This window comes from Ambystoma mexicanum, chromosome 6q, assembly GCF_040938575.1.
Source record: "Ambystoma mexicanum isolate Mex_15411 chromosome 6q, UKY_AmexF1_1, whole genome shotgun sequence".
In the NCBI taxonomy this organism is placed as follows: Eukaryota; Metazoa; Chordata; class Amphibia; order Caudata; family Ambystomatidae; genus Ambystoma; species Ambystoma mexicanum.
This window is the reverse complement of record NC_090937.1, coordinates 1,264,014,031-1,264,026,065: the sequence shown is the minus strand read 5'-3', so window position 1 is coordinate 1,264,026,065 and position 12,035 is coordinate 1,264,014,031. Positions and strand designations below refer to the sequence as shown.

The following is a 12,035-nucleotide window of genomic DNA, read 5'->3' as shown; positions in this document are numbered from 1 at the left end:
AAAGTTCCCCAATGTCTGTAAACGCACCTTGTTTTGTCTTTCAGATGCGGATGCAGCGCCGAAGGCCTCCGGAGCGTGCGAAGAGTTGGTAAGCTTTTGTCTTTCAGATGCCGGAATGCAGTATGAAGACCTCCGGAGCGCACGAAGAGTAGGTAAGCCTTTGCCTTTCAGATGCCGGAATGCTAACCTGTTCTTTCTTGTCTTTATAGGTGTTGCTGAAGACTGGATTCAGGATGGTAAGCCTTTTTCCTTAGGCCCAGGACTGGATGCAGAAGACACGATGAGCGTCCTGCTGCAGAGGGTGCAGAATAACGCAAAGCAAGATTCATCCACCGGGTGTGGTTTAAATAGCCTCCTGTAGTGCTTAGGTGTCTCCTTCCACAGCCACGCCTAAGTAAGAAAAGAGTTCCTGGTAAGAAAAGAGTTCCTGCCTTCCAGAAGAGTTCCAGTGTTCTAAATCTAGGGAGTGGCTCCAGCCCCACCCAACAGGAAAAGTAGTTCCAAACAGAAGAGGATCAGAGGCTCAACTGGCAGGCAAGTAAGCAGCATGGTCTGCTGCAGGTAAGTCCACCCAAGCATTATGAGCCCGGCGCTTCCAGCGCTGGGACTGGGCATATTTATGAGCCTGGTGCCACTGGCGCCAGGACTGGGTCCAAAAGGTCCCAATTGGGACTGGTTGGCACTCGGAACTTGGGTTATGGATCTGCTTCCAAGGGAGTTGGGAAAACCCTGACCTTTTGGAAGCAGAGATCATGACACCGCCCTCTGCAACTTATCCAAAACAGGACTGCGAGACTTGTCCTTGGCCTCAAGCCCAGGGATCGTATCTCTCCAGGACTGAAATCTCTGCACTGGCTCCCAGTGGCTGCAAGGATTAAGTTCAAAACCCTCTGCATTATCCACAAGGCCTTCTGGGGCCTGGGACCGCATTACCTTCAACTCTCTCTTCCTAAATACCTTCCTTCTCGGGCTCTTCGTTCATCTGCCTCCAACTCCCTCAGGGTCAGCCGCTTCTCCAAGCAACGAGTTGGTGGTCGATCTCTTTCCTCGGCTGGGGCCTCCCTCTGGAACAGCCTTCCTGCCTCCCTGAAACTTGAGGAGAATTATCTCCGGTTCTGGAAGAACCTCAAAACGTTCCTCTTTGCTTCTCTTTTCTCTGCCTCTCTCCCCTGCTGATATTCCCTGCCGATTCGGCACTGGTTACCTGGCCACCCTTTCCGATCTTGGGGCCAGGTCCTGCCGTTTGCTCTCCTGCCCTGCCTCCCTGGCAACCCCCTGCCCTTGGGGACTGATTCTGTATCCCATCAGTCCCTTACCAGCACTTATGTCTGCTCTTACCTTGCACTTGCCACCTTCAGGCCGCTATTTATCGTATTTATTCTTCTTTCCCATGTACTGCACTTTTCCCCTTTCCCTTCCCCTGGCACTTCTTCCCTTTCTACCTACCCTCGCACTTGCGCGATCTGATTGACACATGGCCTAGTAGGATCGTTGTCAGTCTCCCACTGTCTTCCCCTCCCTCGCCTTGTCGCGCCTTGAAAAACTTGTGTATAGGCGCGTTATAAATGCCATATCATATCATATCATATCCCGACCTCTCTCTCTGTGTCTTCACTCGGTGTCCCTCTTTCGCTCTTCAGGCGAGTTTCAAACTCGCTGGCTTGACTTGTGCTGACTCTGCCTCTCTCACGTAGGCGTGTACACTGTCCATTATTTAACCTCCTAGTCACAGTACATGAGACACTGTGGCTTAAAGGTACATGCTCTTTTCCAGTAGGATTTTAGCCTCTATTCTGAGTGTCTTCGTCCCAGTCAAGATATTTAAAAGTCTTTGATGTTGTAGAACTTGCCATGTAGGCCATAAGGTGGATGTCTCTAGGGAGTTCCTCATGGGAATGGAAGTCCTTATCCCCAAAGGGGGGAGTCTCTCCCGGTGAGGTCCCACTTGCCTATGGAGTGTATTGCAGAACAGGCTCACCTCCCTAGCCTCACAGGGTGGGTGGCTAACCCATGGGGAGAAGGGACAAATTCCCTCGATTCATCAAACTGAATATAGGTTCAATAAAGACAAATTAGAGGTATTACATCTGAATTCGTACTGCTTAAAATATGAACTTGATATATATATGGTATTAAATGGTGTCAGAACTCGATCAAGTATCTTGGTGTGAATATCTCATCTTCTGTTACTAATATAATTAAACTTAACCTAGATGCCCTAATAAATAGGCTTAGAGATTTAGTTGCAGTTTGGTCCCCATTGGATGTATCTTGTGGGGGTGTCTAGAAACCATCAAAAAGATGCTATCACCAATAATATTGTGCTTCTTGCAGATGCTTCCCACTTCTTTACCCGCCTCAGTTTTAAAATCCAGGAATTCTATTCTTTTGAACTTCTTGTGGAGCAACGGGAAATGTAAAAGAATTGCTTTGAGTACGGTGAAAACCCTGTTTGAGAGCGGTGGGGTTAGCATTACGTACTTCAAATGTTATCATAATGCTTTCATTTCTAAACAGGCTCAAGTCTGGTTCTCAATGTAGGCTACTTGGGTCCTTCCCACTTGGTCCATAGTAGAAAATGAGATGGCTCATCCCTTTAGTACCAATAAACTATTTTACATATTTGGTCAAATTACCTCCAGACTGTTTGGCCCTATCAATGGGACTTCTACCAAGCTTAAGGAATTTTATTTCCCTTATGTAAATAATCCATCGTGCCTGTTTTGACCATATTTATGGTGCAATAAAAACATTACTATTAATGGAAGATCTATCCTTTGGAAACAATAGCTGAACAACAGTATTGGTTTTGTTGATGAATTATAATTATTCTCAGCCCCTAACATGCGTCCTTTGATGAGTTTACGATGACTTTTTCAGTAACAAATTCAGATTACGAGTCATACAACAATTTAGTAAATGCTTGTTTAGACAAATGGAATTTTATACGATGAATTGACTAATACCTGATGATTCTAGAATACAATGTTTACTTTCAGATTCTCTCCTCAATGCTGCTACACTATACAAACTGATAAAAAAAATATGAGAGTACCCAGTAATAAATAGGCCTCAGAACTACAATGGGAACGTGACTGTGATGAAAGTTTTGATGATCGCATATGGTCCTCAATTTGGAAGAAAATCACACTAATTTCAACGTCTGCCAATATTACTCAGAATGTCCTTTTTTCACTCAATGAGTTTTTATAACTCCTGAGAAATTACTCAAAACCAGGAACGTCATTTCACCAAAATGCCAGGGGTAGCGGAAGTGACATCATGCAACCCTTGACCTCAGATGACATAACAGGAAGTGATGTAATTTGAAACCACCCTGAAGTGATTGTTTCACGGGAAACAATGGAATACAACCTTTCACCCCTTGACAAAACAGGAAGTGGCATCACATAGCATTGTTCCAAAGCACACTATGGAAAATGTGGTTACAATATCACTATAATGTTATATACATTTGATACAAGAATCGATTGCCTTATGTATCATTAAGATCAGTTCGTATAGGCCCATGTTACCAAATTACTGTGGCCCTCATTACGACCCTGGCGGAATTTGGAAAACGATGGCGGGAATGCAATACTGCCATCGAATAGCGCTCGGTGCGACTATGACCCGTCACCGCAAAGTACGATGCCATTAGCGACACCGTAGTGAACGCCAACGCTAACTGCACCAAGCACGCGCGCGCGCGCCATGCCAAACCGTAAACACCACCATGGCGCAACGGTACGCCAATTCCGACCCCAGCGGACATGTACCTAACGCCATCAAGCATGGCGGAATGCACCATTCCGCCATGGTGAGAAGTACGGCATCGCGAATCAACCGTAAACGGCCCCACTGTCTGCCCGTACACCGCTCCCTGCCCACAAAGTACAACTCCCCGTAGGTGCAACGAAGCCACAATGCAACCAGTGAAATGCACAAGTCACCCATGCATGCCAACGAACAAATGAACCTCAAGAGGGGCCAATGGGAGCTGCAGGGCACAGATGGCACGAATACAGAAGCCATCCCAATGGACATGACCACAGTCCCCCACCAAGAAACGCACGCAAACACAGGCACCTGTGACCAGCAATATTCAGAAAATCACAACATTCCACCAGTCCACCTGGCTGACCGGCATCTGTCACACAAAACCCAATCCCCCGCCCCTGAGCATGACAACATTCAAACTGTCATATTGGCAGCCCCCATCCCTGACCTCACGGGCTTCGTAGGCAAACGCACCCAGTACAGGACCACGCAACAAAACTCCGAAGCTGGAACCCAATGCAGATCCCCTCACAATACATCGCTCCCCAAATAGGAATATGCCACATCACTTGCAAAGAAGAACGCTACACGGCCCATATCAGAATAGAATTTTAATGCACATCAATATCACCAAGCCCATACAGCCATCAGGCCATGAACTCCAAAACACATTTCACCATTGTGGGCTGCATCCGCAAGAAATGACCAGCCACTACTTGTGTGACGCCCTGTTCCCTCATGGTACACAGAGCCACATTCACGTACGAAAAGGCAACATGGAAGCGCACAGAACCGCAGGGCCGTCCCAATGGGGAGGCACTAGTCCAGCTGAAAGGCCGAAATGTTGCTCCGAGCCACTAGTACTGCGTAAGGGCATGTGGCCCATTGGCGATCGTCCCATAAGATCGTAATGCTGCTCCACTGATTAACACGAAGCAGCAGGTGTCGGGAGTAAAACCCATCTGCAGGAGTGGCATACAGATGGCAGTGGCAAAAGGGGAGGAGATACCTGTCAACCAAAAGAAAAGAAACAGAATAGAATGGCCATCAGAACTACATTCGAACAACTCACTTCAATGATCACACTAGATCCACAGCCATATGCATGCAAGCCCACTCCAAAGGATCATCACCACCCCAAAACCACTTGCGAATCATAACTATCTATATCGAGGTGAAAACACCATCACAAACGAGTGTACCTGTGCATGCGTCTGTGAAAACAGAATCCTTCAGATGGGATTGGTAACGTGCATGGACACAAGTGTCTGAAGGCGCGTCGAGACAGGGAGGGCTCAACAAGGCCAGATAGACGATGGTCCCACTATGGCAGCCCTGCATCACATAGCGCAGGGGGGGCGGACAGATCCCAAGAAGCCCTGTACATGGCAAACTCTGTATCAAATCACCTGCCCATGCACCCATTCATCATTCCCTCATCCCGTAATGAAAACGCCTGAATATTTACTCACATAACATTAGAAATATCCATTGAGTCTGTGTGTTATGCAGCCTGCAAAATCCACAGTGCCCCAGCACGTAATTCCAGTCTAGTGAAGTAACATGTATTTGGGAACGTCCTGCCTTATCGTCCACTACGCAATTGCGCATCCCATACTATTCATATCAATCATAGCATTCTCGCCATGGCCCCTGTCCCAAGGACATTGAACAATAGAACGTTATATTTGCAGTCAGACCTGTGGGCATCTCCTCGCCGCTAGCTGAAAACCGAAAGCGCCGCCCTTCGAATTCCTCATTTGCAACATCACGTCGAAGAGGCATCTGTGGCCGTTTGAAAACACTAATTAATCCATCGAGTGCGGCTGTGTGTGAAAATGGCAACTGCCTTCACCCACGAATGGGACGCCCCACCCGTCGTTGCAACTCGGTACAGTGATGAATGAGGGCCCACCGTTACTCGAGTACTACGTTCCACTGACCCTTCACAACTCTGTTCGTGACTGCACAGATAGTATGTGAAACAATGGGACCACAGCAGAATGAACATATCAACCAATGTTACACGGCCATCGGGTACAAATACAAGATTGCAATAGCAAGATGCCATTCCACGAATTGCAGCGTTGTGCGCGGGACGTGCTCGGCCAAAGGGGAGAGCAGTTTGCACAGGTGGAATGAATCACCACAGGTGGAGGCCATTCAGCCTGGAAACACATAAATTGCACAGCCAGTCTCCTCCCACAACCACACCGAAATGCTACCGGCAGGACTCGCGATGTTGGCCCTGGGGGACCTGATAGCACTGCAAGTACTCCAACTCCAAGAAGAAGACGAACACCAACTACAACCGGCCGCACGGAGGAGACGCAGGAGGAGGAGGAGGCCAAGGCAGGGCCAGCAAGGGCCGCCAGCACAGCCACTACCACCACGCAGGCAGCCCGCAATCCCACGCCTCCGAGCACATCCGTTCAACCTCACTGATGAGCAGATCCACACCCTCTACCGTCTGGACCGGGACACCATAACCGCCATTGTGGACATGACACAGGCTGACCTTGTCAGCATGATAGATAGCCCAACCGCCATCCCACCCCTACTGAAGGTGGTGTCTGTACTCCACTTCCTGGCCACAGGCACCTACCAGCACACAGTCGGACAGTTGCATGGCATTTCTCAGCCACTGTTCTCACGGACACTATTGCAAGTGCTCGATGCCCTCCTGAAGCACGCAGACGACTACATCTCCCTACCACGCTCGGAGCTGGAAATTACCAACACAAAAGTGGGATTCCATGCACTTGCCGGCATACCGGGTTGCATTGGTGCCATCGACTGCACCCATGTGGAATTGGTCGTCCCACATGCCATGGAGGCCCAGTACCGCAACCGAAAACAATTTCATTCTCTGAATGTACAAATGGTGTGTGACTCCAACAGGATCATTACACATTGTTGTGCCCGATTCCCTGGATCAACCCATGATTCTATGGTCTTGAGGAACTCTACAATACCACGCTACATGGAGCGACACGCAGGGAACAGATCCTGGCTACTCGGTGAGTCTCATTTCATGCATGATGATGTGGGGTATGTGATTCGGCAATGACCTGGCAGGAAGGGGGCGGGGGGGGGTGTGCGTACGTAGCAATGGCATTCCACATCATACGTTTCTCGTCCACATACAGGTGATGCTGGATATCCACTGAAGAGATGGCTCCTCACACCAGTCCGGAACCCACGGGACCAGCATGAGGACTACAACCATGCCCACTCACGTACCCGTGTAGTCATTGAACAGGCATTCGGCCTACTGAAGACTCGTTTCCGGTGCCTCAGCAGGTCTGGCGGGGCACTCCTGTACCGCCATGAGAAGGTTGCAAAGATGGTGATGGCATGTGTCATGCTCCACAACATGTGCGTACGTAGAAATGTGCCCATGCCCCCTGACGCAGAACTGCAAGCACCTGAAGATGGTCATGATGAGGGTGGGGATGTGGCAGCACCTCAAGGAGTCTGCGAGGCACCGGAGGCCCGTGACATTCGTCAGCATCTCATTGATGTATGCTTCTAGCACTCACGCCTGGTGGCTGATACATGGACACGGGACTCGTGGCACTGTGTGTGTCTGGGACATGCACAATATGGACTGTACGCCTATGATGGCCTAGTACACAAAGATCAATGTTCACACATCTCATTGGTTGATCGTGCACTTTTTATGGCATATGTGATATCATGTTGTACACCCTATCGACCCGCCACCCAAGTGAGCCCAACACACCCCCTCCACCCTCCCACCTCCCCCCCGAACACCAGTGTCCAAAGATGCTCATCGTCAGTGGGCAGTCGCTATTGCAAGCCCCCTCTGCGGGTATCAGGGGCACCCCTGCCTGTGGAGCGCAGGTTCCTCCCAGATCTACGTTGGGGGCTGCCCTGGACGGAACTTGCAACGGATGATGTCTCTGCCTGCTCACGTCCATGCATGTCCCTAAGGGTTTGCGAGAGCTCAGTGAGCACACGGCGCACTGCGGCAAGTTCACCACATACGTCTTTGGACGTCGCATGCAGTTCCCCCCTCAGGCTCTCGGTGCTTCTCTCCATTTGGACTCTCAGGCTCTCGGTGCTACTCTCCATTTGTGCCCTTAGTGTCTCTGTACCTCTCTCCATTTCTGCCCTAAGTGTCTCAGTTGATGTTTCTATGTCTGCCTTAGTGCCCCCACATTCATCGGCATGGTCCTTGAGGAGCGTGGCCAGTTGCTGCTGTTGCACTATTAACTGGTCGAGGGACTGTTGCCTCTGCTGGGCCATGGCCATTTGCGGGGGTGTCACAGAGGGGCTGTTGTCCTCATGTTGCCCTGCCACAAGGCTTGTGGGGGATGGCCAGTCGTCGTCTTGTGGGTGCCCCTGCGTGGTATCCTCATGTAGTACGGGATGGAACAGACAGGGGGATTGGGACAGGTCATGGATGGATCTGACTTCAACATCCCCGTCTTCTGTGTCGGAGCCTGCTGCCATCAATGGGGTGTCACCTATGGTGCTGCTGCCACCGGAGGCAGTGCCTTCTGTGGCATCCGTTGGGGGGACCTGTGGTGGTGGTGTTGTGGGCATGCTGGCTGCTGGGGTGCCTGTTGATGTTCCCTCCTCTGTGCTGCCACCTGATTTGTGCTGCTGCCGTGTCTTGATGCGTGCAGCTGAGGTGGAGGGTCTTTGGCCGTTGGTCTTGGCCCTCTTTGCAGGTGTGCTGGTAGGGGTGTCCTGCAGCTCGTCGTTTGGATCGGACCCTGTGGTGGAGTAAAGGAGGGCAAGCGTTATTAATGGGTCTGTGGGAATTGGAATGGCAATGTATCACATGCATTGGGGTGGTACCTGAGGGTGATTTGGGTCGGGGCCTTGGAGGTGCTTCCATTTTTGTGTGGAGTGAGGGTGCAGTTGTTTGGCAGCCTGCAGTTAGGGTGTGCCTGCTGCACGTGTTTTAGGGGTTTTTAATTATTTATGTATTTATTGTGGGTTTTAACGTGCGCTATCAGGACGATGTGTGTGGACGTTCTCCTGGACATGTGTTTCTGTTGCACTATGGGGACACATGGTGCTTTACATGGATGGACTTTGTGGTTTTGGCATTGTTTCATTAGGCCCACCTACCTGATTCTTCGGATGTCTGCACTCCTTTCTCCATCCCTCCGACTCCCTCTATGCTCTCCATTCCGATGGTGGAGGCACAGATTTCTTCCCAGGGGGTCAGCTTGATGGGTGATTCCGACCCTCCCCCGGTGGCTGTGGCAATGTTGCGGTTGGCAGAGAGTATGCTGCGGACGCGTATCCGCAGGTCGTCCCATCGCTTACGGCATTGCTGTGGGGTGCGGGGTGCGGTCCCCACCGCACTTACCCGCTGTGCCACCAGAGCCCATATGGCCTTCTTGTTTGCGAGTGCCGTCCTGGTCATTTGCGTGGAGAAGACGACGGCAGCATTCTCCTGGAGGGTCTCTGTTAGCACGGTGAGTTCCTCACGGGAGAAGTGGACCTGCCGCTTGCGGTCGCACGCTTTCTTCGCTACTTTTCCCATTTTTCTTGGTTTCGCTAGGGTGGATGACGGGTTGGGTTGTGTCTCAGGGTAGTGATTTTAGTGGTTGTGTGGTTTTAGTGGTTTTATAGGTGTACGGCGGGTTGTTTCCCGTTCCGGGCCCGTGTTTTAACTTCCGTTTCCGTATATTTCCGGTCACCGTACTTTACGGTAGGCGCACACTGCGGTGTCCGCTGTGATGGGTGGCGGTATTGCACCTAGGGCGCCGTACGGCGGCGGTGTGGGCCGTTTTGGGTTCATTTCCGCCATCGCGGACTTTGCACTTCCGCCATGCCGTGGTGCTCGTGCCCGATGGGTCGGAATGGGCCGCACTTTGCTCCTTCTTGCAATGGCGGAAACGCTATTTACGCTGTGGCGGTCCGGTCAGTCACTTTCCGCCAGGGTCGTAATGAGGGCCAGTGAATGCAATCAGACTTCCATGGCCAAATGATAATGATGTGCTATTATAAAGCACTTATGCTTAAGCGCTTTATATAGAACAGATATACATACAATATCACCCAACCTATGTTGGTACTCATTTATCAACCGCAGAATGATGAAAGGCTGAGTTGAGGTGTTTAAGAACAGACTAAATCAGTGACTCGCCCCCTGAAGTGTGCCTGAAATAAACCTTTAATGAGTCTAGCAATTATTGCATAGAATTCTAGAAAGACACATTTTTCGGTATTCCCATTCTTTCTTATTTAGTGTCACTGCTGAAAGTGTTATATTTATGGAACCTCTGTTCTTAAAAAAAATAAATGTAAGAGGCCTGAACAAGAAAGCCAGCCACTCCAGAAGCAAAGAGCCACATGGTGCTGGCCACAGCCCAGGACCTTGCATTTAAAAAAAAAAAAGTTTTTCTAATTTTATTTTCATTTTGTTTTAGGGGTAGCAAGGGACACCACCGGGCTAGCAACCACCACCTGCGACCCCTGGCAACCCCTAAATGACATCCCTGCTCAAACCAAACTTGTTAATGAAGAGAATTGCTGGTCAAGTATGTATAACGTGGGCTTGTTTAAACATATGGCATCCCTAAAGCTCACATCACTGACTTCTCAAATTCAAGCAGGTTTTTGGTTCTATTACCAAGCTTTCTGAAGAATACTGGCTTATAATATGAATGTCAACCTCTTCTTAAATTTAACTTCATATATAAAATAAAGAACTGGAGGGAATGAAGCTCCCTAGGACAGACAAATAGCTTTGGTACAGCTGTGTTTGTGGATGCTTATAAAGTAGTAAAGACAACAATGTATTTGATCTAAAGCAAGTACTTTCCATGCTTGACGTGAACCTCTTGTTGCCAGTTTTCCTCTGCTTATCCACCACTTCCAGCTTTCAGGCTGTTGATTTCTGGGTGTAAGTGACTTGCGGCCTCATTACGAGTTTGGCGGCAAGTGGTAAAGTTGGCGGGAACTCGGTTACCGCCAACCTTACCACCATGTCAAATTACGAGTTTGGCCGTTGAGTGGAGGATTTACCTCCAGGAAAATCCTGGAGGTAAATGCTCCAACTCACTGCACATACATTGGAAATTGGCATAATTACCACTGTGGAATTCCTGCCGTGGTCATTCTAATTGAATGGGGAATTACACTGCCACCACCACTTAATTTCTGCTGGACCAAGTGGCGGCAACGGTAATTCATTTGGGTGGTATTCTGGCAGATTTACCGCCGGGATACCACCCAACTCGTAATGAGGCCCTTGGTTTTGAACCAGAAAAATAGTGATATTTTTTACCACTGAAGTTTGAATTTCTGCACATTTTTGTATTTGGCAAATTAATATGTGCACAACCTTTGTTTACTTTTTACAAAAGCAAGCAAAACAAACAAGCTCAATGATATCTTTTATAAGCAAAAACGATATAGGCCCGAATGTGTTTTGTTGTGTACGTTTTGGGAAATATATGGTGGAAAATGATATTCATATCACTGGAAACACACCCCCAATCTGCATTGCAATATGTGTAAATGTTCTCTTCTTTGCATCTTCATCTCAAGTGTGAAAGCAATATTTTTTGACAAGTGGCAACATAATTTTACATTAGTCCACATCCTACGAATATAAAGTAGATTTTTCAGAATGTCCTAGCATAGAGAATGATGCTCTGAAATTGACCTGAAGTACTGCATGCAAAACATTGTTTTCAATGCAATATATGTATTTACCTGTAGCAGTGCATTCATCATCAAAACTGGTGACTTCATTTAGGTTCTTTCCCTGATATTGTCCTGGACCGCTACAGAGGATGTCAGAAACAGTGGCATTGGTCATCTTCAGCCACAGGAAAAGCCATTTGGCTTTGCAGTCGCATTCAAATCTATTTCCTCTTAAATCTCTGAAAAGTCAAACAAAAGCACGTGTTTACTAATATGCTTCAGACAAAAGTGCAGAACTGCATCTGACATTTTGAAATGAAACACTTCTCCCTCGCCCACATTCTTCCCTCAGAATAATAAAATACAACACAATACAATGATGCTTTATTGCTATGACTCATGGATATACAAGTATTTACAAACCTTTGCTGGCTTAACAGTGCAATGTCATAATATTTGCATTACATCCTTGAGTTTCTTCTGCTTTTTCTGGGTTTTCTGGCTACTCTCCCAGCATGATTGAGTACTTTTATTAATCTTCATGCTCTTGGAAGCTAGCAACCTTTCACCAGAATTATTTAGAGTATTGTTTCCTCGTTTTTTAATACTTTGCACAA

General features: G+C 48.4%; 1 protein-coding gene across 1 annotated transcript in view; it reads right to left on the bottom strand.

The window, feature by feature from the left end:
• Nucleotides 1-12,035, bottom strand: part of LGI2 (leucine rich repeat LGI family member 2) — an 828,935-nt gene that overhangs the window by 220,469 nt on the left and 596,431 nt on the right. The window contains exon 6 of the mRNA XM_069631870.1: nucleotides 11,488-11,657. Coding sequence (XP_069487971.1) covers nucleotides 11,488-11,657 — 170 coding nt within the window. The remainder of the gene's footprint in view (nucleotides 1-11,487; nucleotides 11,658-12,035) is intronic.